Source organism: Ammodytes marinus, assembly GCF_949987685.1.
Source record: "Ammodytes marinus genome assembly, chromosome: 18".
NCBI lineage: Eukaryota > Metazoa > Chordata > Actinopteri > Uranoscopiformes > Ammodytidae > Ammodytes > Ammodytes marinus.
Genome location: NC_137222.1, coordinates 7375999 through 7403673, shown reverse-complemented (window position 1 = coordinate 7403673; position 27675 = coordinate 7375999). Strand labels below are relative to the sequence as shown.

Genomic DNA, 27675 nt, shown 5'->3' with positions numbered 1-27675 from the left:
TGCAGGTCATGTTCACAAAAGGCGTGTTCCAACAGGAGATGGGTCTCTGCACTGATGCCTGCCAGGAATGGAAGAACAATTGTCACATCATCTCTGGCCAGGGGTATTATTTCCCCTTAAGGCGAGACACTACAGGCAACAACACTGTTTTATTACGCACAAGTCATTTTTGAAATGTTTGGCTATTATGTCTTCTTTCATACTAGTCTAAATAATATGTCCAAAATGGACATTAAGGTGTTTATTCTTTACCTAACCTTGTAATGGTTTCAATCTGTATATTTCTCCTATACAACAATCTTTAAAGATCATTTTCTCAAAAATCCTTTTTTTAATACACTGAACCAAAATTCTCAACTTCTAAAGCACTTAACATATTTTCAAAGCTTATTACAGAAGGTATTTGTTAATATGTGGTAAATGATTTATGATACATTTCCTTCTTAAGAACGTGCAGAAAATAAATTTTGAACTCCTTTACATAGCATAATTTTATTTATAAAAGGCAAAAAAGGCTGTTTCCAAAATCTGTTCTGTAAAGATGTTGGACACTTACTGTAAATGTTAGAAAAATGAAATAAAGATTGGCTTTAGCCAAAAAAATAATAATTTGTATTTAAAGAGATGAAAATGTACACATGGTTATTATTAGAAAACTGTGTGCAGCAAACATTGTGCTCCTTGGGGGCCTATTGTAGCAGAGTTGATTATACAAAATCTGCTCTCGATCCCTCTGGTGCCTGCATGACCCACACACATAATAGCAGCCTACATGGCCACGAAATCGATGCAAACTAATGTTATGGGCTCTTACACAACTTGTGCGCTCAATGAGGCCAAATCCGCTGCATGCTTTCCTGCTACCTGACCTGTCTGCAGTCACTGAAATGTTCTACTCTAGTTGTTAATGTCTTGATACACACCGTGCTCCGACCATTCGTCCCACAGATGCTGGACCTCCTCATCATGATGTTCGTGGTGCTCATGATGACCTGGGTCTGTATTAAACACACACAATGGCTATTTCAGGTCATATGGTTGTATGGAAGCTTCTGGCAATTTTTTGCTCTCAAGTTTAGTGCCTGAAAAGTGAGTCCTGAATAGATATGTCTTTCCACTAGGTGAGGTCAAACCAATACAAAGAGAAAGCACGCAAGGATTAAGAGAAAGTACACACAAACAGGAAATGAGAGGAAAGGACAAATATGAAAAGCAAAGAGCAGACAGCTGTTTTGACCTTGGGGGATGGACATTTAAAGACACAATGCTTCATATAACTAGGCCTAATACACATTTCAACAGTAGTCCCACAATGCACTGGAGAGTTTAGATTACTCATACTCATGAGAACAAATTATGTGGAATCAGAAAATAATGCTACTGTAAATCATGCATTGTTTTATTCAATTCATTTTTGCATATGCAATATGTGTTGTGAAATGCATAGTGTCTGACATAGGCTACTACTGTATTAATGCTTTAGTGTGCAAAGAAAATTATAAATTAGAATAAAAAATGTAAAGGATAGAAAAAGCAAGGAATTTAGTTTTTATCTTAAAGGGGCCATTTCATGTGTGGAAGATGAATGTTTTTGATTAAGAAATGATGAATATGGAGGAATCTTATGCTATTATTAATTAGCAGAGCATGTACTTAAAGCCTGTTATTACTCAATATCTCACACTGCATGTACAAATGTTAAAGGTACCATTTGAGTGATGTCGGAGCATCCGTTTGAGCTGCCTGAGGGCCTGGGTGAGGTTCTCCAGCTGGTCATGAAGGTGGATATTCTCCTCTATCAATGCGTGAATTGTATCCTGTAGTTCAAAGCTCCAACTTTGCAGAACCAGCAGAGCCAGGGGCAAAAAGAAAAGCACAGGCCTCAGTCCCCTCATAGTGACGCCCCAAAACACACAGCCTCCGTCACATCTTCACAGAAGTCGAGCATTCTGTACAGGTACGTCCGGATCCCGTGTGAAAGAGATGTGCAGAAATGATTGGTGCAGTATTCTGTCAGGCTTAGACCGGACGGGAGTTGACAACAGTTTTTTTTCTATCTTTCCAAAGCCGTGTGTGGAAAGCTGCCAGTGGCCCTCTTTAAAATCTATCCCATGTTTCCACATCAGTGGTTACAGTGAATACAGCAACAGAATTTTAGTATAAACTAAATAAATTATATTACAACGTATGCTGTATAAACAAAACTTAAGGAGGAATGTAACAGTGTGAAAATTGATTCGAGAAAAATATGGATAGGAAAGTTAGCATTGTGCCAACTGGGTACACAGATCAATATAGACAGACGCCCTGCTGTTATTTAATTAGTTGGAGCTCATCTTTGTCACGTGTAATGCAGCATGCAACATCAGCACAAGGACATCAGGGCAGTGGTCCAGAGGACAGACTAAAACCACAGTTGTACATGTATGAATATATTCAAAACCTGAAGAAGTTTTCACTAGTAGAAAATAACCTACATTTTGAAATTATCTTAACTAAAAAAAATCCTCTACAGGGTGGTCCGATTCTGAGATCTTGTAGCACAGGGTGCAACAAAGGCCACTACAGAAAGATATGGTAATAATGATTCAAGATAATCATTATTAATTCAAATTCAGTGTCTACAACCAAAGGTTTGTGGTAAAATCGGTCAACATTTGATCAATGAAGGAATTAGTCAGGGTTAAAAACATCAAATGAAAGATGCTGAAGTAGTAAATTCTGTGGTCGTTGAGATGCATGCATTAAGAACCCAAGGGAGAGGTCTTTGATATTCAGCTCAAATACAGCACTTTACCAAAGTAAATGTATGATAACCAGTACTAATTACATTGACTTGCTTTTTGAGGCAGGTGTTATATCCTGTTCACTAAACATCCCACAAACTGATGTAAGTACTGAGGCGGCTGTGGCTAGAAATAGGTCAATAAAAGGCACTTTGTTTTATCATAAAAACTGTGTCAGATATCTGCAAAATTCTTATTAGAAAGCACAGAAAAATCAATATACAGTGTCAAGTTAAGACTCTGGAGAATGTGTTGTTTTGTCCAAACAAGAAGCTTTTATTTATTCATCATTGTATCAAATTATGATGTCTTGGCAGCCCTGGTGCGCTTCTTTCTCACCACAACAGGCTTCTGGCTCTTCAGAATGGCACTGGCACGACGCAGGGCAGCCTGGGTAAACAAATTGGACTCAAATTATACATTTGACAGATGTGAAATAAAAAAATACATTTAATAAAGAGGACCATCCTAAAAAAATCAATGCAGTAACTACACTTAAGATGTTTCCGTCAGATTAAGCTCACCATGCGCAGGTCCTTTCTGTACTTGTTCTTGCTAATGATGTGCCTCAGGCTGTTGAGGGTGGCACGGGAGTTCTTGTTGATGGTGATCTTCTCGTAAGAGCTGGCGGGCTTGTGCTGGCCTGAACAAGAAAACGATAAGAAATTCCAATGTCACACAATCTTTAAAAAAATAACCAAAGACCACTCAATGTCTGAGGTTAGGAAAAGCTTATCTTTGTCTTCCTGTAAGTGCAGTGCTCATCTGCTTGAGCATCTGTATGTTTCAGAGCGTTACAGGTTGAATGCATGTTAGCAGTCTCCAGGAACCCAGTGAGTGTAGAGGATTATATTGGATAGCATTTAAATTCCTTCTTATGACTGCAACCTTCGAAAACTGATCATTTGATGTCTTGACTATCAATAATGCAGAGCATGAGGAGCTCTACTTTTAATCAATTGGAGCTGAGCAACAGAAACAACAAAGTAGCTAGTGTAAAAAAACTTGCCAACAGTCGGGACAGTTGCCATTTTATATAATGCACAGACGCATTTTCACTTTATTAGTTAAAGACGACATCTTTTTAACATCAGGTGACATTCCATACAATAAATCCCTTTTTTTACAGACAATAGGAAGTTCCTGAACATGAAAACGGCACCAATATTTACCTTTGCGCTTCTTCAGGGTCACAACGACTCCCTTGCCATCGGCCGCTGCCTGCACGCCTACAGTCTTCTTGTGCACCAAACCATTGAAGCGGAAAGAGTTCTTGGACTTCAGGTTGTTGGCCTCCTGTTACATAAAATGATTTATATCAGATAACCACACTGGACAGCTTGTGTAGTAAGTCACAGTTGACACTAACTTCGGAGACTGACAATGCAGTATTTATTTCACCCATCAAGACCAGTCGCCAGCCATATACAGTAAGCTAATAGACTGTGCGTACTGAGCACGTTCCAGAGGTTTTTGACAGTATTACACCAGTGTTGCCCCTGGTAATGTTTCCCTGGTGCCCCACCAAAAAGCAAAATATTTGCCCTTTTAGCAAAAATAAATAAAATTACACTTAAAACACATACTCCAGTCATGTTGCCCACTGTGGTGGACCTCTTTTTAGTCGCTGGTTAGTAAGTCGCTGGTTAGTAGTCTAAAAGTCTCCTGCTCTAAATCCAACTTAATTCTCTGATGCTGAGTTTGAACTCACTGCACAAATATATATCAATCTTTCTATATAAAATCAGAATTATTTAATCATACAGACGCCCATTGAAGCTGCAACAAACTGTTTTACACAGGAAAACACTAGCATAAATGCTTTGCCGAAGAAAATAAAATAAAATCACACTACAGGAAAATTGTGGAATACGAGTGCCATCAAGTTAAATTAAGAAATGACACTGCCAATTTAAGTTCCAGGAGAGAAAGATTTACCATTTATATGTATTCAATGTTTAACAAAAAAATCTTCCTAAAACTCTTATGGCTGACAACCTCCTCCCCCTGTGTATTGTACACTGCTCTTTTATATGCCAATGTTAATCAAAAGGATCTTGATGAGACAGTTGGAGTACTTACAGTGCTGTAGGTCTGTCCGTTCCTCTTGATGAGGAAGCTGGAGCAGTTCCTGATGACCATCCACTGCAAATGGGACGACATGATGAACCTGCACACAACAAGACCATGTGTTAATGGGAAGATATACGTTTGAAAAGAGCAGTCACAGCTTACAACTGACAGGAGTCGTTCATGTTTGCTAACGTTTTATGAGGAACTAAACGTGTTCACTCGGTTTCGCAACTTGTAAATTGTACAGCGGTTGAATAGGGAGATTGTAAATTCATGTTTTTGAGTACTGTAAAAAAAAACATAAAACAGAGCTGTTGTTGCATAGACGCACAGTATGCTAAAGTTAGCTTCAAGGCTCTGCGCGAGGAGCTGACAGAGCACGAGAGGCCTACTCGGGCGACGTGTTTAAATGATTTAACTACATTTTTACACCGTACAGGAATATTTCCTGCCACTCGAGGTGTACACAACAACCAATACAACAATAATATCTTACTTTCTGAGACTTAATACAAGCAGGGAGCTAAAATAAGTAGACTTTAATGCCCGGCTACTAGCTACCGAGGTGACCACGTTACCTTTTAGCGGAGGAAGAGGACCGGCGAGGGCGGAAACCGCTTTACGCAACCTCCGTCACAGATCATGCGCGTCCACAGCTGCTTCTTTATTGAGTTTTTATCATTTAACCCACATTTAATCACATTTCAAAAGCATGCACTGATTTGCTATGATCGATACCGTTGTTATTTAATTTGTATTATAACTCTATATTATATTTTGGATAACAATTTATGGCGGACTATTTATCTGCTACCTCGGCGGAGGAACATGTCCTAAACGCTGTATGTGAAAGCAGGACGTCATTAATGCGCGCCCTGTGTTTACAGACAGCCGTCAACAAATTTGTTCCCAATTATCAGCTGTTTGAATTGTTGAACCCCTAAACATGGGAGTTTTATTTTAGATTATAACATGCAGGCATGTAGGGTGAAAGCATAGAGTAAATAAGATTATAATTACAGAGAAAATCTGTATTTTTGGACGCGTTTTGAGAAATATTTGATGTAGTCTTAATGTTGATGTCAGCTGTGTAGCCAAACACGTGAATCAAACTGCTCATTACTTAGTTACACTATGGGGTAACATGTCATCTGCAACAGGGTTTTAATGTGAGAAGTCAGAGATGAACGAGGAGGAAGATATAGAGACACTTGGTGAGAAGCTGTACTCTCTGATTTACCCCAAACACAGAGACGATGCTGGAAAACTCACAGGTGAGGTGATCTGCATGGTATATTGTGTGTTTTGTGACCTTCATAAACAGGTAATTTTATTCCTAAAATGACAAAATATGAATAACGTCACTCAGCTAAATGTATACTAAGGTAATCTTCACATTAAGTTGCCCCTGCCTTTCCTATGTGTTGCAGGTATGTTGCTGGAGTTGCCGGGTCCTGTCCTCACTCAGATGCTGAAGGACGAAATCACTCTGACTGCGGCCGTACAGAAAGCGCTCAGAGCCCTGCAGTTGGAACAGGAGCCCAGGTAGAGCAAAGGGCAAGGGAGGGTTGCCAGGCTTCATCTCCCCCTCCCTAAAAAAGTATCCCAGTAGCTCACCTGGGAGAATGCATACCATGAAGGCCGGTTCCTTGATGCAGCGGCCCCCTTTTCCAGCAAATCTTCCACATCTACTTCCCTGTTTTGAATCTTCTAACATGCTTTAAGCTTTAGGAACCCTGCAATGTATGCTAGTTTTGCACAAAAAGGCAATATAAGGTCAATGTTTTAGTTCAGGAACAAGGACAGTTAACAGATGTGTATGCTGAATGTTTATGTGAGAAATGGCACACTGTGTTTTTACATGTCACTGCACCTCTTTTCAGCAAGGTAACTAGTAAGGATGAGGATGATGTGTCCGCGTCCTCGGACTCTCTGGGGGAGCAGCTGTTTGAGCTTGTGGATGTTTACAACACCGGCCACTCACAGAAAATCACAGGTAAGCAACTGGTTCTGTGATTAAAGGAAAACACAAAGGTTGGGGGCGCCCTTAGCTCAGTTGCTAGGGCGTCCCCCCCATGGGCCTCGACCAGCAGCGGACCTGGGTTCGATTCCAGCCCGCGGTCGTTCTCTGCGTGTCACTCCCCTCTCTGCCCCATTTTCAACTCTGTCTCTACACTCAATAAAAGCATAAAAATGCAAAAAAATATCTTTAAAACACAAAGGTACATTTTCTGTTTTTCTCAAATATTATTTTACTTTTCATTTGGTCTAAATGACAAAATATATTTTATTTTGCTTTTCCAATTTAATTGAGCATTTTTACTTATTTCAGTAACTACTGGATGTATCACATGGAAATTGAAATGTTTGTTCGTACATTAATTTTCCCCCGCTGAAGGAATATGCTGTAATACTTCCCAAACATCAGCATGTTAGCATTGTCATTTTAAGCATGTTGCAATGCTAGTGTTAGCATTAAGCCCAACGCATTGCTGTGTCAGCCTCACAGAGCTGCTGACACTTAGTTTTTTTATCATACATGTTCAAATGAGCAAGTAGCAGTGTGTAATGAGTTAACATTCAAATGATTTGCTCTTCTACAGGAATGCTTCTTGAGCAGCACAAAGAGGCGGTGTTAAAACTCCTTTCAGATCCCAAACTGCTGGAAGAGCATGTGAACTCAGCCCTGAAGACACTCACAGAGTATGCCACTTATGACTGCTTGTAGAATTGATCTGCATACCAGGGCATATTTACATGTTCTCATCCATTGTACTTTTCCTGCCCAAACCCTGAATCTACCCTCACAGGCCAATGTGAAACAAAATTCCACCATAAATAAGAGTTTGACAAATAATATTCCTACTGTTTGTCTTCAGGCAGAACGTGGAGGAGACGGACATCAGTGACTCGTCGGAGGCTGACGACACAGAGAGGCTTGGAGAGAAGCTCTTTTCACTGGTGGAGAAGTTGGATCCACTTCATGCAAATGATATTACAGGTGACTTGCACCATTCCCTATACTGTATATGTCATTTGCATCTTTATCACTTTTTCTTTTTTTCAATGACTAAATGTAGCTCAACACTAGTAATACATTTTTGGTTGTATTCTAATGCATCTGTTTGTGTAGGTATGCTGCTGGAGATGGACCCAGCTGCTCTAAAACAGCTGCTCAGCGACCACACAATGTTGGCGGTCGCTGTTCAGAAAGCACAAGCAGCCCTGAACCTTCAGAACTGACCTTGTCACACTCTGCATGAACTGAAGAGGAAAACAATATTTTACACACATAGTAACACATTAATGCATGAATAACTCTGATGGACATGGATCATGATATAATGCTGGGAAGAGCTGATAGGGACATCATGGTAATACAAGTTACCTATTAAATAATTAGCTACCTTTTGTTTTATACTGATTTGTTGTAGAGTCGACTCTGGACAACCTTCATCCGTCTGGACCAACTCGACTTTAAGTAACTGCAGAGACTACTAAGCGTTTTTATTTGCTGAAATGACATTGATATTTTGCTAGTATCGTAAACAGACTGAAAGTAAGTGCCAGCGTCCACTGGAAAAGTATTTATTTGTCAGCATTTCTCTGCACCTGAGAGCCAAACCTCCCTATATAGACATCAGAGCCAGTGTTGCTTGATGACAATGTTTACAGCGGGCTGTCAGAGAGGATTTACATGTTGTATAAGAAGTGCTTATCTAATTGCTGCCAACAGTCATGCTATGACAATTTATTAGAATTTATTTTTCTACTGTACTCATAATGATGCAACTGTAATTTGGTGAAATACCTTTGCTAACAGAACATGTATGTAATATAAATGTGAACTAAGAAAGCTCCACATTTGTTCCACAAATGTTTGACATAATCTTGATGAATTGTGGTCACTTTGTGCTCTTTACTGTCAAAAAGAAAGGAAAAAAATGATTGGCAGTTAAATATTCCCTATTACTCTTTTATATCAGCCTGTTTGGTTTCCCACACATCTCCAGCACATCCTACATTTTATAATTTTAAATAATACATTAATTGGAAGTTTTTTTTCTTAACTTGGGTGAAAGAAAAAGAATATTGACTGAGGTTGGGTGGGTTTGAACAGAGGGAGAGTACAAGGAGATGTGGAAAGTATGCAGAGGAAGAGGGTTTGAGTAGCCTGAAAAGTGGAAGGGGGAACCACCATGCCATATTAAAACAATCTGCATTTGAGGACATATGGTGGGAAATTCTTAGACAGTTCATACCGTGGCCACATCGAATACGAATGAAGGATAGGCATAACTGTAAATGCTAATATTTAGTCTAGCACAAATAGAATATTTATATTGTAAGCAAGAAGCTTACATAAGCCACCAATGTTTTTGGTATAGCCTGTGTTTGGATTCGCATGCTCTGCCTCTCCCACTTTAACCCTAATAATGCCTTTGCTATCATTTGCTTTTGTTGTAACTCTAAACCAGTAAGAGTTGCCTCAGGTAGCCTATGCATGCTTGCCAAGAAGTTAACCATTCCCAAATTAACAAATTTCTAATATTTAATTCACTTGATATTTCAAACACAAAATTCTGCAATGAATGAAACCCACAGACGTCTCTTTCAAAGTGCTACAGAGCGCAAAAAATAACTTTATTACCATTTTCACCTTTCGTATTTGTTTCATGTCAACATTTTACATGAGGAATTCTAAAACAGTGGGGACACAATTGCTTCTCTGAAACAAAGGTGACCTTTAAAAAAAAAGGAAAAAAAGATCAGACCCTGATGTCTACAAAATCACTGACTGGGAAACATTTAGGTGGACAGGTAATTGAATTAAAATCATATTAGTAAAATTAAAATGACAAGGACGTATTCAGAGTAAAGTTATCTCTTATTCCACAATTTATATAGTTTTATTCATCTGCATAAGCGGCCAATACAAATGATACTATGAATCCACGTCATCTCTGGTGAATCATCAATGCATTTCATCAAAGCTAATCAGAAAAATGTTTTGCTCTCTCCACACACACGTGCACACACACTTTTTTTTGCCTACAGCTCATAAATACAGTCAATCTGATATACAAATATTTGGATAGATTTATTTTTAGCAACATTTAAAATGCAGTTTTAATCCCAATTCCTGCTGTTCTGAAGACCACCGCCTCGTTTGAGTGATACTCTCATAAAATCTCAAATGACGGACAGATCTGTAAATTCATGGGTTATTGACGGACAGGGAGGAGATTTAAATAAATATCTGAAGCATTCCAACAATGCACACTTTCTCCAACACTCAGAGGTTGTGAAATCCAGTACAAGTCTCTTTCCTGTCATCCAACATGCTTCTTTTACTGGTGGGGAGACTGAGGAAAAGCAAACAACACAGCAGACAATGCACTAATATAGACACGATTCATTCTCACATACAAATTGCCATCTCCAGTTGACAGAAGAACTCTGCAGAGCTGCAAATGCACATACAAGTGCACGACGGGAAATAAAACGGGGCCACTTCTTCCGTTTCTATCCGTCACACATACAATCAGTCAATCAAACATAGACATTTAGGACACAAAGGGAAACCTACAACAGGACCTGTGGTGATCAATCTGTGTTAACAGTGTTATTTTGGAGGGGAAGCTGGACAGCTTAATGGAGCAACATATTTATTGTACACGAACATACAGTTGTGTGTATGAATTTTGTCCGTGGACAAGCCTTTGCGTGTGTTAATACCTCATTACACAACTGGCTAGTTGTTTCCTACAACTGTTTGGTTGCAGGAAAAAAGCCCTTCGAGAAATCACCCTCCCTATTTGAAAAAATATCCCAAGTGACAATTAATGAACCAAAGAAAAAAAAAATTGAAAGAGTGGTTTAGCTGTTGGACAGAGATCGTCATGATGGGAGGCCGTGATTACGCTCTTCTTCTTTTCTTCGGTGCAGGCAAAGAGAAGGGTCCTTTACAGAGAGAGCAGTATGTCCGTGTGCTTCGTTTACTTCCAGGTAGGATATCACTCTATCCAAAACTAGTCTGTTTTACACAATCTCTCTTCAAGATGATGTTTACTTCATCACTGGGTACTGGCGCTGACCGCCCAAACGACCAGAGCGATGTCCTCCTCCCGATGGTGCACTTGTCTGGTTAGAAAAAAAGACCAGAAAACCACATCAAGGGAAGAGAAATGAAAAGCGTTTACAACTAAGAAAACTGTCTTCTTTTTTAAAATCCTCACCTGTGCAAACTGGGAAGGGTTATAAAATGTGACGCCTCCAGCAGCAGGTGGAGGTCCCTGGGCAGGATGACTCTGCAAAGGCCAAACAAGAGTTAGTACAGCGTGTGCATTATTACTGCATCTATGGGCAGAGATGGAGATGTTACACAATGGTTAGACAACGTTATAAAATAGAAACCGAGGAAAAGTGTAAAAGTATTGGTAAAAAGAGGACTTGGGTCAGCAGTGAGGCAGTATCACACAAAAAAACATTGTTTTTGCTTATGTTAGTAACCAAGCAAGCTTTATGGCTGGTTATTGAAGCCGTGTGACCCCATGACAAAGAGAAAGGGAGCCGTCTTGCAACAGTCTCCAGCATGCTTTACTCTGATCAACGGCTCATAGTCAACCAACGACTTTCAATTGAAATTGACTGCGTAGTAGCCATGCTAGCGACTCTGTAAAGACTAATCAGCAAAGTTTTGAGCTAAATGTCAACAGTACAGTTATCAGGATAACAATATGCTTCCAGTGAAAATGTAGGGAATGTTAACATCTGCTAATTAGGACATCAGAATGTCATTAGCTTAGCAGGTGTTTGGTCATAAAAGTATCACATTCAAATTTTGACTTTATAATTGGTGCTAGACGGGGAGTTAAGGGGTCACCAAGATTCACCCCGTGGGTAACATGAATGTTAGAACCAAATTGAAGGCCATCCATTGGGGGATAACCAAAACTAGTTGGATTGATCCAAATTTCACACCAATCCATCAGATAGTTTTTGAGATATTTCAGTCTAGATCGAGTCACACTGCTAGCATAGCTAAATATAAGGAACTTCATTGTAGTCACTGCAACTCTAATAAGTTTGAATTCTTAGATAATTTGCCAGGTTGGTTGTTGTTCATACGAGAGCCAGAGTTATGTAAGTAATGCAGGAGACAGCAGGCAGGTGAGCAGACAGACATCGTGGGTTGGATGGACGGTAAAGCTTAAGGTGCAAACGGTGAAGCGTGCTACGAGTGATGTGGTGGATGGCAGGCAGGGGGGAGTGAGAGTGGACCATGTGAGGTCCAGCTAGAGGTACCTGGTTTAAATGCTGACTCACTTCGCGTGATAAAGAACTCATTGAGCTAGAACGTGAGAGCTAAAGACAGCAGGAGGGAAATAAAAAAGTAGACAACAAAAAACACAAACCACAAACCCATATTAATATACTCCCATGCATCGGATTAGATCAGTTTCCACTATCCACCAGTTCAGAATAAAAAAACGTAATAAATCAGCGTTAGAAAATGATGATTAAAAAAAAAAAAAAAAAAAGACACTATAGAATTAGATTAAATTAAAACACCAAATTAATTAGAGATTTTACATTTTTAATTGAGGTTAGCATGGTTATAGGCCAAGATTTTAAGTCGACATGCATGCATTCTCATGTTCTTTTATTCGCCCTATTACAAACACATAAGCACACTGCATGGACTGGCTGTTAGGGTGTTGAGCATCATGATTCAGTGGTGGTATGATGGAGCTATGGTGGCTACAGTAGCAGTTTAAAGGAACGATGTGTCTTACCTCTCCGGACTGTAAGCCATCAGGCACAGAAGGGACCTCTGGGGCAGGTGGTACCAACGTTGGGTTGAACATCTAAAACAGATATAAGTGAACAAGTTGTTAGTGATTGAATATTGTCATACTCCTTTTTTAATACAGATAAACAAATCAGATTTAGGGCCATTCATTTCACAACTTACAGTATATTTTAGTTAGCTTATTTCGATTTCAATTAGGTACTTTGCATTTGTATAATGATACTTGGTTCAAAATGCTGATACATATTTAAATCCAGGATGCATTTGAAGCATTAGACCAACGATGTGAAACGTTTTCTTTAGAACCTAAACTCACTAGTCTCACTAAATCATCAATAAAGACAAACTGATACCTGTGGAGCAGAGTTGTTGTTTGGTGAATGCTGCTCCTGATTTCCTCCTTCACTGCCCTCTAGAGGTTGTTGATCGTCTGGAGCTACACCAACAAATTAAATAAAAATGTCATCACTTCAAATCCCAATTATACAAAAACATCTGCAACCATCATGGGTACCTTGCTTGTGGCTGTGCTGTTTATAAAACTATACACACACACCTGAACTAGGCACAAATAGGTTAGCAGGCATGGCCATCGGTGCCAAAGGTGCAAAGAAGTCCGCAGGAGCAGGGCCTAATCCGCCCGGTTTAGCAGTTCGACTTGGGTTGAGAACATCCACATATCTGCTCCTCGTGCCTGAGAAGAGAGAAAAACATCTGAGTGGTAAGAAACAGATCAAACCGGCGCGAAAACTGTTAGACAATTAGAATATGTGGTGGGTCCTTGGTTACTCCTTTCACAACGTGTAATTCAACTGTCAAAGTATGGTGCACTGCACGCAGGTCAAGCATAGTGTTTGTGAAGCCAAAAGCCAAAGTGTGTAACCCTCTTCTCACCTGCCTTCCTGGAGAACATGTTGACGGGAGGACCACCACCACTCGGAGGTCCGAGAGGCCCTCCTGGGCCAGGCATCTGAGGCATCTTTGGGAGGCCAGGGGGAGGTGGTGGAGGGGGCTTATACTAACAGATAAGAAAACCATAACATCAGAGCAGGTTGATAAAAAAACTAAGCCAGCCAGTGTGCTTAAAAAAATACAATTTGACTTGTAGACCAATATTACAAACCTCTTCTTCAGGCTCATTCATGTCGACCCATTTCTGCTTCTGTTCATCCCACACAATCTGAAAAAAAAAAAAACACAGCTCTTATCTGTGTAGAAGCAAATGAAACGGATTGCAGTGGGAGGCTAAAATAAGCACAGCAACAGCTATAACTCACAGACTTGTTTTTGTCATCAGGCAAGTGAGCCTCATTCTTCCCCTTCCTATAGAGCCAATTCAGCCAGCCAACACCACCACTCTGTGTATAAGAAAATGTACTGATCACTGTTGAAACGATGCTGGAGCAACGATTGCAGATCTGAATGCTTATGTGTGTGAATATGGACCTTTTTCGGGGAATCCTTCTTGGCTTTCTTGACCTCTTCTTTGCGGGGCTGTTCGGGAATCGAAGGCGGTGGTGGAGAGGCCTGATTGATAACCGAGTTGCTCCGATCTCTTCCGCCGGAGTGAGTGGACGATTCAGAGGTGGTGCGAGAGCGGCGGCCTGGAGCCTGTAGACCAGAAAATAATCATTAGAATAACATAACCTTCTTAACATTGCATGAGCAAAACAACCTGCTATTCATATTTTTTATAATTTTTTTTTTAACATCCCTGGCCAGATTAAACGGAAGATCCCTAAGGCACAAAATATTTTAGCAGTTTGTACATGACACACAGACGCACCATATAATTTGAAGATTGTGAAGTAGTCCTCGATCTCCTCCCAGGACCCTGCAGCGCCAAAAAAGCCAACACAGTTAGTATTTTCTATAAAATGCACAACACAAATGGAATCACTTCTACAGACATCGATTTGTGATGTTGCAAAATTAAGTTCTTATTTATCCGTTATTATTATTTATTTATTTAATCAGACCAGATACTGACCATGTAAGCCATTTGGTCATAGAAGTCCTTCTGCGGCGTGAAGGAGCCTCTGGGTGGGGAGGTTGACATTTGTTGAGCACTGTGCATCTCTGGTGGGGCCTGAGGCATCTGTTGGTCTATGGGTGGCATATGCCTGGGAGAAGGGGGCATTTGATGATGCATTTGGAGTTGTGGGGGGTTCATCTGCACTGGTGAATGCGGCCCTTGAGGGGGCATCATGTGTGGGGACATTTGGCCCCCATGAGTAGGTGGTGGTGGTGGACCAGGCTGCTGCTGCTGGTGCTGCTGATGGGCTCCCGGATACATTTCTACGTGCTCAGGCTGAGGCTGGAAGGGAGGAGGGGCGAAGCCAGGGTCCTGCTGTGGAGGGTAGCCTGACACGGGGAAGTGGCTTGGTGGTCCACTGGGGGGCACTGGGTAGAACTGGGGCACGTCATTGGAGGGGAAAGGCTGAGGAGGGGCCATACCATCTTGGAGGATGGAGGTGGGAGCTGAGAGAAAGGAGTAGAGATGAGATCTGATGCATTTGGTATCAGGGTCATAAAGAGAAAAACACACACACACACACACACACACACCTGGAGGCATCAGCTGCACTCCCTGAGGAGGAGGCCCTGGCAGTAATGAGCTCATTAGTGGGTTGTCAGGGGCGGGGCCATCCAGTTCTGCAGACATGCTGTAAGGTTCAGCAGGACTGGGCTGGTCCATGTCAGAGCTGGGGCTGCTGCAGTCGTACTGTGAGGGAGTTGCTCTGTCTTCATTGTACGTTATCACACCCGTCTAATTTTTTTTAAAAAGACAAGTACAAAAGTGTTGTTACATCGGGACAACTAAAATAGATTATTGTCCCCAAAAAAATAAATAAAATGGAACTGCTTATTATAAATACTTCTTTTAAAAAAACCTACTTTTGACAATCCTTTGTTCAAATAAAAATGACCACAAAATAATAAAACTTTTCCTCCTCCTCACCCTCATCTGTCCGTCCAGCTGTCTGAGGTGGTTAAGCCAATCAGGCACATTGAATAACTCCTGCTCTGGCTTCTCCTTCAGTTGTGGGTCGAAGAATCGCAGCCTTTCGGACATCTGTCGATGAAAGAGCAAAGAATTACAGAATGCTAAAACTGGTACATAGATTTAGGTGTCTGAGGAGTTACAGAAGGAAAGACAAGAAGAAGAGCGAGTGCGTACCTGTATGATTTGGCTTATGAAAACAGGAGAGTAGTAGGAAGGCTGCATCAGGACAGTCCTAGAGATAACTTCACAGTAATGGAAGGCCTGAGCACTTAGGCCAGCTTCAGCCAATCGGCATGCATAGATCAACTTGAACACCTAATACAAAGACAATAAAGAGCAGAGAACAGTTTAATTCCTCTGAAGAATAATCTCAAAATAATGTGCTGCAGTCAGGGAATTGCAAAACAAATTTCAATAGTCTGCACCAGCCTGAACACCTTATTTATTGAATTGGACTATTCTAAATATTCATTCGGACACCTCTATAAAAGACAAACTGCGTCTGTTGGATTATCCTTGTATCTGTGAATACATCGGTAAATAAATCAGAATACAAAAGAAATGTACCTGGAAATTTGGTAGTAAACACGGCTGAGAGCCCAAAGATTGAGCATACTCATAGGCCTCCGTTCTCTGGATTGCTTCATTTGTCGCAAACTGGTAAAACGGCAAACTGAAGTGCAGAGACAAAGATAAGATTATACATGTAGCATATTACATGTTAACTATACTGTGGCCTAAAAATATTTACAACAGTGTAAGTGTCTGTCTCAGTCTCTAACCTGTGGTTGGAGCCAACCAGAACCATCTTGGTGCTCTTCTTTGTGAAAACTCCCAGATCAACCTGGGCCATCAAGTAGCAGAAATGTGCGGCGTCAATCAGCCCCTTGGAAGCTGCACAACAGGAAATCAGAACGGACAGAATGTGAGGTAACATGTTTGGTTGGGGTAAAGAATAAAAACCCTTCTTAGTTTTAGATTAGAGACTGCCTTTTTGATGCCATCCTACCGAGAGTGTCCCCCATGGTGGTGATTGTGCGTGTATCCAGATCCATGGTGTGGGTGAGGTTAGACAGCACCATGGCCAGGTGAGGGCGCCAGTCACCCCACTTCTCCTCTCCGCAGCACTGTGTGAATACATGACATATCTTAACCTTAAGTATCTTAATATAAGGTGGCAATTAAAGACATGTAGGACTAAAAACTGACAAAAACCAAAGGAAAAGTGAGGGGTTAAAGGGAGAAGGCCAAAGCAACACTTACAGTGGCTGATGCAGGCATCCTCCCTGACATCAGTTGGTACACAGTTTGTAGGGGGTCATTGATTGGCAAACTGTTGGCAAACCTAAACAAGAAAGACAGACGGATGAAATGTTACATCTGTAGACCTGTAAAACCGATCATGGTTATACAATTACAACTTAGTTTGAGTCAAAAGTTTGTGTGTCACTACCTTGTCATGACACGTGCGTGTGTCCTATTGTCCATCTTACTAGCCAACAGCAGCGCATGGCCCCAGAGACCTACTTTCATAGCTGATTCTAGCGCATCCTATTCCAAGAAAAAGTGCAAGTCAATTCAGATTTCACAATTTACCAGTAAAATGGCTATATTAAAGCTAAAAAATGTTTTACCTTCTTGCGTCCAAACAGTAGCAGCTCCCTGAAGCGTTCTGTCTCTTTGCCCAGGTTCTCTGGGACAGTCATGAAGGTGTCAGATAGGAGGGAGAGCGGTCCGGCTCCAGGCTCTTCCTCAGCTCGTGCCAGTGGTTCATTGTTAAAATCAATCAGGTTGGCTTCATTAGGACTTTTGCCCGGTAGCCAGACAGAGCGGTGCTCCTTCAGCAGGAGGTCAGCGATGTCTGTGCCAACCACGGTCTGAAGAAACACAGTGAGAACGTTTTTTTCCGGCAAATATACAAAAGGTACGCTCCTACGCTTTCATTCTCATGTCTGACATATTCCCAGTTACGTCTGTGCAGTCTTACCCCGTTCTGTCTACAGAGCAGCATAATGAAGTCCCAGAGCAGGCGGGCAGAGTCCCTGTCCAAGAGATTGTTGTCACGAGAACACTCCAGCGTTTTGTTCTGGGCGAACTTTATCACATCCACCTTGTGTGTCTCTTCCCTGATGGACAGGACGCAATATGTGAGCGATTAGAAGTCAAACCAGTGCTACCTATATACTAATATTAAAGCACTAGAATGCACCAAAACAAGTGTTTAAGTGTTAAGGATAAATGTGGTGATTCAGTTTGTTATTCTTAAAAAGTCCCATGAAAAGATCAGAACCATCAATGAACAAGCACCATTTACTCCGTTTGCTAGAACTAAAAATAAAAAAGTAACTACATATTGTTGAACGGTTGTTTGAGATAAAAAATTTGGGGGAGGGGGTTTTGATTCAAAGCTATTTGTGATAGATAAAAAGGCCATTACAAACTTACTTTACAAGTGGGCCAGGGAAGGCTCGTAGTTCTGCCTGATCCGGAGTATCCTGAAGCATGGTCTGCAAATACATATATGGTTAAACACATGCATCCTATTAAGTAACTGCTGAAAATCTTTACTTAAAGTCATATGCAATTTCTTCTTCTTCTTCGTAAAACGAGAGCTTTCCTTGTATATTGCATTCTGACTGTTTTCGCTAAGGTCTGGCCCCGTGTCTAACATGTGCTCAAGAAGCAGCAGTCAGAATAGACCAAAATAGACCAATCTTTCCAACAGCAAGGTGCTTCTGTTAAAAATGTACCTCCAGGTTGTAGATATCAACGAGAGCAGGCTGTCCAGCAGAGGGGAGATTTGGTAGGACTTGGACCAGATGACCACCGGGTCCAAAGCGGGCACAGCGGTGGGGGATGGAGAACTTCTCTGGGGTCGCAGGACGAGGAGGAGCTGGAGGGGAAAACAAAAGTCAGACTGGGAGCACAGTGGACAAAAGAAGGAAGCAGTGTATAATGTCGAAAAACCTAGTCTGGTTAATTCGTATTTGACTGAACTCTGGTATGCTACGATCACTAAAATGTCATACTAAGGATTGTGTACTAACGCTGCTCAGGGGCGATCCAGGTGCTGTCCGCGTTGTACTCTGAGGGATAGAGGTATTGACTGTAGTTCTGGGAGGCATCCGTCTGGTTGGGGTACTGTCCATAGGAGTAGTCCGCAGCCAAGGTGGTTGATGTGGTGTCATAGGCGGCTGACACTAGGTCAGGCTGGCTTCTGTAGACCTGGCTCTGCAGGGTTCGGAAGAAGAACACGGATAATTATTAAAGGGGAAGACAAATATAAAGTAAAAAGCAAATGCACACCTATTGTAGGTTGGACACATTTTTACGAACAACAATAAACTGAATGTTTATTATGTTTGTTATTGCAAGAAAGGAGAGTCAGCCATTTGTTGAGTCTGATATTAAAAGCTTTTTGGTTTCAGCATGAGCTGCTGGGTCGGGATCTATAACATAAACTTATGCTGGTGCAAGAGGCAACGGGATGATAGTGAGAAATAAATGCAACTCTTAAAAGCATAAGTGTAGCTCTGACTAAGCTAGCTCTGTAGCTTTGTTTCTTTCTGCATAGCTTTTACCATCTTACAATTGTCAACTGTTATGAAAGTTTTTACCATCTTTATATTGTCAAGTGTTACAAAAGCAGCAATAAAGAACTGGGAATGATCATGAGTCCGCTTTTTAATACGCAACTAGAGCTCACACATTAAGCCCCAAAATCCAAATTTTTAACTATTTAGTAACTTGCTCGGAGGAGCATTTCATCACATGACTATCGAATATCTCAAAGCTCATGTCAAAACCATAATCTTAACATAAACTCATTTCAACTAATTTTAACACATTCAAATGTTTCTGTTAAGATTATGGTGGGTTGAAGTGAGTTTCCTAGCAGTGCATACAATGTTGTCTTGTATATCTTTTTCTGAGAAGTCCCAAACCCACCCGACCATTAAGGCATAACGGGGCACTAGGACAGCTTCAACAAGCACTGTGTGTTTTCTACACTGTGGTGTAGAAAATATGTTTAGCAAGCAAGTTGAACTATAATGAAAGTAAAAGCAGTAAAATGAAGAAACACCATAATGGCAACAGGAATCGTTTTGATGCATCGATTTTGAAAAAGCAGGACAAACACTTAGGAGGATGGTATAACTCCAAGATCAGTTAAAGCTGATTCCTGATTGGCTGTCAAGTTAATAAGAAGGACAAACTTGGCCTTTGGTAAAGGGGAATGCTGAGGGGACTGGGGAGAGGAGCGGCGGAACAACCAGCAAAAAGAACAGAGGCATCAACCCTATGGGGCAATTTGCTTGTGACAGAAAAAAACAATTTGTGCATTTTAGTGTTAAGTAAATGTTTTGATTAAGTACATTTGAGTTTGGGGAGCGACAGCAGTTAAAAGCACGGATGCTTAAATGTGACCATAAGTGGCTGAGCTCTGGAGCCCCTGTTATGTGGTTATGCCTAATAATAGTAATAAGTAAGAAAACCTTTGCAATGCATAGAAGGAAAATCTGCACACTAACCTGCTGTGAGCGTGAACTGAAGCTGCTTCGTCTGCTGTGGTGGCTTTGGGCGCTGTGTACACTGTGTGCTGACTGCTCACTGTGGACGCTGCGTCGGTCAAAATCATCTCCGTATGCCTCTCCACGTCGACGGTACTCATCATCAAAACTGTTATCGTAGCCGGGATAGTACTGCCACTGATCATCATAGCCCTCTTTCCTGTGGAGGGAGTGTATAGTGTTTGTAAATCAAACAGCACAACAACAGTTTTTTGAAGTCATTTTGTGAAATGACTGAGCTTATGCACATGTAGCCTGAAGTCTGTGAAAAGTCAGACATGTAACAAACACAGAAGAAATAAAACATTTTAACACGGCTAAAAGTATCTATTATCTGATAGATAACACTTTGATATATTTTCTATCAGACAAACATACATCGTCAGAAATCATACACCACAACTGCTACAACACGCCCCATCTATTCCCAACTATGCATCCATTTTAGAGCAACAAATGGGTTTTCTCTGCATACCTGGCAGGATACGGCTGTTGGTTATAGTAGTTGTCTCTGCCTCTGTAGTTCTCATTGTAATTAGCCCAGTAGGCCTGATCATAGTATCCTCTGTATCGCGGGTCGTACTGCGCATAGTTGTAGCCTTCCCATGGAAAATGTGGAGAGGAAGAAAGGGAGATTCATAAAAGAAAATATATATTTTTACAGCAGGAAGATCAATGAGGTCTGTTAACTAGATATTTCAAACAAATTTAGTGAATGAAAAAAGGAAGATGCGTTTCGTCTCCTTTTAGTTAGTAATGACAGCTTTAAACTTTGACTCATACCTGCAGCTGCATAATCATATTGCTGCTTAGCATATTCTGCATAATATTCAGGATAGGCACTTTGGTTAGCTCTGTTGTAATCTTCAGGATAGCCTTGCCTATGGGAGAAAGCAAGCAAAAGGTGAGGTCAGGTAGAACCATCTTAACACACTAAAGGGAAATTTACACCACAAGGGGGATTCCTTATCTAGTTTTCAATATGCTCTTGATTAAAAAAAAACACTATAATAAATAAGACACTCAAACACTGTATAAAGAAATGAAAAACTAAACTAAAAACGTGCAAACCGTGTAAATGACACTTCACTGACCTTGATGAGGGCCTGTCAGAATATTGACTGGTCCTGGAGCTGGGTCGTTCTGGCTGAGGCTCTCTGTACTGGTAGTTTGGATCACGGTAAGCTGGGGCCTGTCCTTCATGTCTGCCATACCAAGGATCTGTTCTGGCTCTATATTGCCCATCCTGACAGGTAAAAACATCACAAAGGGATTTTCCGATGGAATTGCAACATTTCATGGAACGTTCATTTTGCATTTTTCAGTGAGTGATTCTGGAAAATCACTTTTTGACAAGACAAGCCTTTACACAGCCTAGGCTCTGTAAACAAAGGATATATAAACAAAGAGGTCCACCATAGCTAGCAACATGCAGGTTAACAGAGACTAGGCTGTGAATTGATTTACACTGGATTTGATTTCAGCACGCACACACAGTACAGTTGCAATTCCATTTTGACAACAAGCATTCTCCAGAATTGCTGGATTCCACCTTTTAAGACAGTCAGAAGCTAGCATTCCAAAAAAAAGGTCTTTCCACATACTTGATAATACTGCTGTGCTCTAGCATCCCCAGGTGGAGGTGGGTACTGGCCAGGAGGATATGGTGCTCTGCCGTCAGCCGGGTAGTCTCCATAGTTACCATAGTAACCACCATACATCTGTCCTGGCACTGCAGCAGGGGGTCCGTAGCCCTGCTGGCTGCCCACAGACGAGGGCGGTCGAGGGGGCTCTGCAGAGTCCGGATGAGGAGCTCCTGGAGGGGCTGGTCCTCGAGGGCCTGGAGGGTAGGCTGCAGTAGGAGGAGGAGCACCCCCTGATGGAGGCCCCTGTGCTGGAGCTGGATACTGGCCATGGGAGGGTTGGGCTCCACTCACAGGAACAGGAGGGGCGTAATTTTGTCCCTGCAAAGCAGCCTGAGAATCGGATGTTTTAGGAGGTTGATCTGGCGGCGGCCGGGTGTTTTCAGCTGCTTGGGTGGGTGCGGGTGGTACCTGTGGGGTAGAGGAGGAGGCCGGGGTCTGAGCGGGAGCATTCCCTCTAACTCTTGTCCCTTGCTGAGCATCTTTGGTGACCTGTAGGTAAAATCCATTACTAGACTGTAGAGACTCGTGCGAAAGCTGGCCAGACGGTTGATTTTGGGCTTGTGATTGGTGCATAGAAAAATCAAGCAGTTCATAATTTGAAGGCGGATTATGATTAGAGACAGAAGCAGTCACAAGAGAAGCCTGTGGATTAACTTGGAGAGGTGAGTGGCTGTTTTCACCCAGTGATTGACCCCTTGAGAGGGGAGGGTGGACCGGCTGAGACTGCGGCGGAGCTGCCATGTCCGATGGCGCAGCTCCTGTGTTGTCTCTGGTCAGATTGAGCGGGCCCTGGTTAGAGACTGAAGGGCTGAAGCTTATTGGTCCAGGGGTAAAGAGGGGATTCTGATTAGAGGGTACTGAAGGTGGTTGGGAGGTACTGGCACCCTGCCCATGTGGGAGTGCTCTTACAGGCGGCGTAGTGTCCCTAAGGCTACTTTGACCGGCTGCTTGAGCTGGGGGGGCACTAGGGGGAATCACACTGTAATTGGACACTGGCGGGGCAATCAAAACAGGCTGGTGGAGCGAGTCTGCCACAAGAAGAGAAGCATAGCCCAGGTTGCCTTGCGATTGGTCAGTTGGCGCGGCCTCACTCACCTTTGGTGGGTTCTCTAGGTTCTCTAAGTGCTGCTGCTGTGAAGTTGGCTGGACCCTCTGGGGGGACTGCAGGTCCAGTGGGCCGTCTTCAGGAGGTTGGATGACATCAGCACTGGGCTCTCGTAAAGGGGCAAGCACTGTCGGGGCTGCAGGCGCTAGGAGAATGCTAGCGCCCAAGCTAGCAGGATCATGCTGCGCCCATAGAGTAGTGGCAGGGCTCTCGCAGGGCCGATTGGCCCCAAAAGCACGGGATGAAGGTCGAGAGTGAGAAAGAACCACTGGGTGCATCGGATGAGGTACGCTAACTCCAGCCACAGCAGGCAGGGGGGGCCCAGAGACATATATATTTTCCATATTATCTGGTGGCTGCTCAAGGTTGCCAGGTGTAGAATCTGCACCTCCTTCCACTACCATTTTAGCCTTATCCACTTCAGGAGGCCGTACCCCAACCCCATGTGAGCGCACAGGTTCAAAAGAGCTGTTAGCACTGGCCTGAAAGATGCCGGTAGGTTTGGGAGGGCTTGGTGTGGGAAGCCACATCTGCTCCAGGGAGCTTTGATGTTGCACACCCATATCTGCAGCAGGAGAAGTGTCAATCTGTTCAAAGTATCCTCCAGTGGCGGCGGGGAGGTTAGCTTCATCAATAAGACGTGGACTTTCCTGCTGAATAAAGGTGCCTACTACTCCCTGGTGCCGACGGCTGCTAGTTCCACTTCCATGGCTCATATTGCTATAGTTGGACGAAACACTGGCAGATCTCATCGGCCTTGGTATAGAATCTGGAGTCTCAAGGTTAGGCCCTGCTTCAAACTGGTCTCCTCCCTGGGCTGCAGGAACAACAGGACTGGCAGCATGCATATCACTTGGCAATACTTCCAGATTTGGGACACACTCCAAATTCTCCACATGGTCGTACTGGGAATCAGGAGGCTTCTGGGATTCACTCATGTACGGTGCGTGTGAATGATCTTGCAGAGAAGGTCCTCCTTGGTAATCAAAAGGAACATCGGCGTGGCCGCTGTGGGCTGTTGGGTTGCTGTGATGCTGAGAGGATCCAGGAATACCATTCACTGCCTTATTTCTCTCTCCGGCCAGCGTCTCTTCATTTTCCACATCATTGTCTTTGAAGAACATCGAGAGTGAACCAGACTCCTGAGAGTATGGCACTGTGACTGGGGCAGAACTAGGCCCAGGCCCGGTGTTGGAGGAGTGGTGAGATGCAGCAGAGTCGGGCCGGGGCTGAGGATGGCCTGCGCCAGTCCCCATTTGGTGGTAGCCCGAGTCCTGTGGAGGCTGGTTGAACCACGAGTCGTGGGGGGCGGAGCTCTGACTGAAGTAGCTCTGGTGCTGGAAGTGGGAGTGATGCTGCTGCTGGGGTGCATTTGGATCTGGCCAGTGAGGACTAGGGGCATTTACAGGGTTCTGGAGAGGAATAGGAGCCTGGATCGGGGGTTGTCCAGGTTGTGTCGGGGGTGTGTGGGTGTTGTGATGGGGCGACGGGGTGTGGGAGGGGTACATCTGGGTCTGCGGGGGAAAATTAAAAGGCTGTGGTTGAGGGTCACTAGTAGGCTGGAAATAGTTCTGAACTGAGGGGGGACGACTACCGTGATCTGGGGCCCACTGGGAAGAGGAAGAGGTGGTAGGAGGCACTGGCTGGAAGGGCACAGGCTGAGGAGGGGGCTGTGTCTGAAAAGGTGCCGGGGCTGAGGCCATAGGTGGTGGTTCTGTCACCATGGATGGCGTCGGTTCTCTCGAATTAAAATAGCCCTGTTCGCTATGTGAGGAGGACGCATATCCTACGGGACTGGGTGCTGGGAAAACGCCAGGGCCTGCTGCACTGTGAGGGTTAAACAGGGTCACCCCAGGCAGAGAGGATTGTGGGAGAGCAGGTGGGACTTCCTCCATTGTATGTGGTTGTGGAGGTAGCCCCGAGCTAGGTTGAGAGTACATTGGGTTAGGTGGGGCGTGCATTGGTGGAGGGTTACTGTTGGGTATTGATGGGATACCACCTGCAGCCATAGGGGGAGGAGCTCCACCATAAGCAAAAGGGTTTGTCATGGGTTGAGTAGCAGGTGGCATTGTGGCAGTAGCTGCTGCTGGATGCTTGTGAGGCCTGGTCCTGCGGAACATATTGGGCCCAGAAGGTGGAGGGCCAGAGGCTCCTGGAGGACCAGGCCGGGGAGGAGGGGTGTTCATGGCTGCACAGCTGAAGGTCCAAGGACCAGGTCACTCTAGTAGATGTCACTGAAGAGACTGAAGTCAGGTGTAGCTGGTTAAAGAAAAGCAAAACGGGAGTGGTTAACAAAAGGCTACATGTGCCTCTGATGGAGCTCACCACACCTTTATTTGTGAGTAAGCTCACGATCCTATTTAAACCAACGGTACAGTTACAACGTGGCAATTTCTACATGGGCTTCAAGATTTGTGATGACAAATAAATGCACAAAGAACTGTATTAATTCTAACAAAATTAACTGATTGTAATGAATGATTTGATTACATCCCAAAACTTGTCAAATACTTTAACTTTCAAAAGGTTGAAGCTTACTTTACTCAACAATTAAAACTAACAAGATAATAGACACACACCCTAACATGTTTTCATTTCATTTCATTTCATTTAACTTTTATTTATCCTCGAGAGACCAATTGAGGGGTGACCCTCATTTTCAATGACGTCGAGTCAAAACAAATTCAAATTCAAATTGTATTGTCCTCTGCACAGGAAAATGTGTTTAACTGTGATTAAAACGTGTCACACATTAAAAAACCTGAGCCATTATATGCAATTAGAATTGTTTTTAGTATAAAACACAATAACACATTATCTCTCAAACAAGTGCAGCTGCTTAGAAGGAAGATACGTTTACAATTGCAGTGAAAAATCGGAAATTTTTAAGTAGCTTATTGTGAAAAGATCCTTTGGATTAAGAGATATCTTTTAGCCAGAGGTTGATTTTGAACCAGATGGCTAAACTATTGACAAGAGCAGAGTGCATTGCAACTAAAGCTATTTATTGGGTTTTGGTAAGGATAAGGAACAGCCAATCTCTTAAGATAAAGGGAACGATTTTATGATTGAACTTTACAAAACAGGAAGCTGCCAACTGTCAACAATAACACTTTCCCAATTATTCCTTCTCTTAACTTGTGAATTTATGCAGTTTTACTCTTCTGTTTGGTTATGTACGTACGTTATTACCGAAACAATACAATGAACGAGCCACAAATACAAAACATAGAATATAAGATACATGCACCGAGCACCTGTCAGTGGCAAGTTCATTAGAGCTATCAGGGACTGACATTGAGTAAATGACATGTCAGAAATGGAGGTCATAATAACAAAGAGCTAATAGGCGAGTAGTTTGGCCATATGAGCTCCATCAACGGGATCCCGGATCTATCAATCGCCCCGTGTCATAAATTAACCAGGAACCGTTGCGACCCGGTAAGCTAACTTAACACTGTCAACATCAACTCCAAGTCACAAAGTTAGCCTCCTCAGGTATTCGCTGTCAACTACTGATCATTACACCACACGTGTTGAACTCTTATCCGGTAGCTATCTATTTATACTCAGACATTGAATTAAGTTAACACCACACATCAAGCTGCCAGCGAGGAAAAGGTCCAGAGAGCTTCATCTTGGCTCAACAGCTAACGGTAACGCTACATTGCTCTACATGTCCCAAACGCCAAACCCAGCAAAACACTGATACCGAAAGTCGCTTGGTTTTAACCCGAAGCCAAGACTTTCTGGTGCATGCGCTAAATCGAATTATTTGTCCTTTTCAACGCCAACCAGGGCTACACACCCAAGCAGTTACAAGTCTCTTAATACCCGTCGAGCATAATTTAACAGGTTCACTGCCTGGTCAGCTAGCGTTAGCATCGGTGCTTAGTTAGCATTTCTGGCTAACTAGCCTATGCTAACTACAGGGGTAACAGTTGCATGAAGGCCATGTACGCCGGATTAAAACTTTCAGAGTAAAAAATTGTTGGTTATTTTATATATTTACTCTTACCCGGAGTCGGAAATGTGTACAAATATGTTTAAAAATTCTTACAAATGTGCAGGACAGTGAGTCTGACACACCGCCACCATCTTCAATGAACACATCCTACTAGGCTACGTGTACAAGCAGCGTCACAGGCCAAACAACAGCTGCGTCATCACGGGGCGGGGCTTGCTAAAGGTCATGTCTGTGTATTTTACTTTACCCAAATCAATTAATGTGCAGCCAAGAATTGATTTTATGTGAGTATTATTCCAGCACATTATTTAGCATTGTGCAAATTTCTATGTGAGTCTGGAAAACTCGAATCCAAATGAGAGCCATGGTCTGAATTCCAATAAACCTTTGAGTAGAAGGGGGGACTGCATATATAGACACAAAAACAGCAGGTGTTTGCACTCAGGTGTGGCCCCCAATATGCATGGGCAGTCAACACAATGTACATTATCTTTTGTAAGTTTTGTATAGGGCAAATGTCACGGCTTGACCCTGGCTATTTTCAAGGAGAGGACGGACATGTATGTGTGCTAATAGCTCTACACACTACTGAAAGCTGTATAGGCAACAGTACATACCCTACCTACACCAGTGTGATGGTGGCGTAGATGAAAAATTGTGTGCAAAAGTAATAGAGCAGTTTCCTTATATTATACTTTATGAAG

The 27675-nt window shown here is 42.7% G+C and overlaps 3 protein-coding genes across 5 annotated transcripts; 1 reads left to right on the top strand and 2 right to left on the bottom strand.

Moving 5' to 3' along the window:
• Positions 1-3038: 3038 nt before the first annotated feature.
• rpl28 (ribosomal protein L28) lies at positions 3039-5456 on the bottom strand. Of its 2 annotated transcripts, none has more exons than XM_080046686.1 (5): positions 5438-5456; positions 4869-4956; positions 3959-4082; positions 3311-3429; positions 3039-3176 (listed from the first exon to the last, which is right to left on the bottom strand). In XM_080046686.1, exons 2-5 carry the CDS (start codon positions 4947-4949, stop codon positions 3087-3089), a joined length of 414 nt encoding a protein of 137 aa, XP_079902812.1. In that variant the 5' UTR covers positions 4950-4956; positions 5438-5456; the 3' UTR covers positions 3039-3086. The 2 variants fall into 2 exon arrangements, with proteins under 2 accessions (XP_079902812.1, XP_079902811.1); XM_080046685.1 differs by lacking the exon at positions 5438-5456 and adding an exon at positions 5356-5422.
• A 375-nt stretch (positions 5457-5831) lies between these two features.
• On the top strand, positions 5832-8714 carry LOC307264915 (uncharacterized protein). Its single transcript, XM_080046461.1, has 6 exons — positions 5832-6133; positions 6290-6404; positions 6743-6855; positions 7463-7562; positions 7739-7860; positions 7993-8714. The coding sequence occupies exons 1-6, from the start codon at positions 6043-6045 to the stop codon at positions 8100-8102; spliced, it is 651 nt and encodes a 216-aa protein (XP_079902587.1). The 5' UTR covers positions 5832-6042; the 3' UTR covers positions 8103-8714.
• A 768-nt stretch (positions 8715-9482) lies between these two features.
• Positions 9483-27107, bottom strand: sec16a (SEC16 homolog A, endoplasmic reticulum export factor). 2 transcript variants are annotated; one of them, XM_080047315.1, is made up of 31 exons: positions 27065-27107; positions 21858-25263; positions 21348-21499; positions 21037-21134; positions 20729-20852; positions 20215-20413; positions 18730-18913; positions 18433-18575; positions 18128-18189; positions 17670-17808; positions 17317-17559; positions 17136-17233; positions 16946-17027; positions 16692-16809; positions 16465-16576; positions 16250-16355; positions 15857-15997; positions 15638-15751; positions 15244-15445; positions 14666-15156; positions 14462-14509; positions 14122-14286; positions 13953-14033; positions 13799-13855; positions 13570-13693; positions 13232-13369; positions 13029-13111; positions 12659-12730; positions 12168-12227; positions 11099-11170; positions 9483-11003 (listed from the first exon to the last, which is right to left on the bottom strand). In XM_080047315.1, the coding sequence occupies exons 2-31, from the start codon at positions 25188-25190 to the stop codon at positions 10929-10931; spliced, it is 7116 nt and encodes a 2371-aa protein (XP_079903441.1). In that variant the 5' UTR covers positions 25191-25263; positions 27065-27107; the 3' UTR covers positions 9483-10928. The 2 variants fall into 2 exon arrangements, with proteins under 2 accessions (XP_079903441.1, XP_079903442.1); XM_080047316.1 differs by lacking the exon at positions 12168-12227.
• Between the last annotated feature and the right edge of the window lie 568 nt (positions 27108-27675).

Bases quoted from the DNA above. Each gene is read 5' to 3' on its own strand.
- rpl28 (XM_080046686.1), bottom strand. From the start codon at position 4,949: ATGTCGTCCCATTTGCAGTGGATGGTCATCAGGAACTGCTCCAGCTTC. The intron at 3,430-3,958 runs GTAAATATTGGT...TTTCTTGTTCAG, and splicing joins GACCCTGAAGAAGCGCAAAG to GCCAGCACAAGCCCGCCAGC. The intron at 3,177-3,310 runs GTGAGCTTAATC...TTGTTTACCCAG, and splicing joins ACAGAAAGGACCTGCGCATG to GCTGCCCTGCGTCGTGCCAG.
- LOC307264915 (XM_080046461.1), top strand. From the start codon at position 6,043: ATGAACGAGGAGGAAGATATAGAGACACTTGGTGAGAAGCTGTACTCT. The intron at 6,856-7,462 runs GTAAGCAACTGG...GCTCTTCTACAG, and splicing joins CCACTCACAGAAAATCACAG to GAATGCTTCTTGAGCAGCAC. The intron at 7,861-7,992 runs GTGACTTGCACC...CTGTTTGTGTAG, and splicing joins TCATGCAAATGATATTACAG to GTATGCTGCTGGAGATGGAC.
- sec16a (XM_080047315.1), bottom strand. From the start codon at position 25,190: ATGAACACCCCTCCTCCCCGGCCTGGTCCTCCAGGAGCCTCTGGCCCT. The intron at 21,500-21,857 runs GTATGTGGAAAG...TTTACCTGTCAG, and splicing joins GAGCACAGCAGTATTATCAA to GATGGGCAATATAGAGCCAG. The intron at 15,752-15,856 runs GTACGCACTCGC...TTTCATCGACAG, and splicing joins TCATAAGCCAAATCATACAG to ATGTCCGAAAGGCTGCGATT.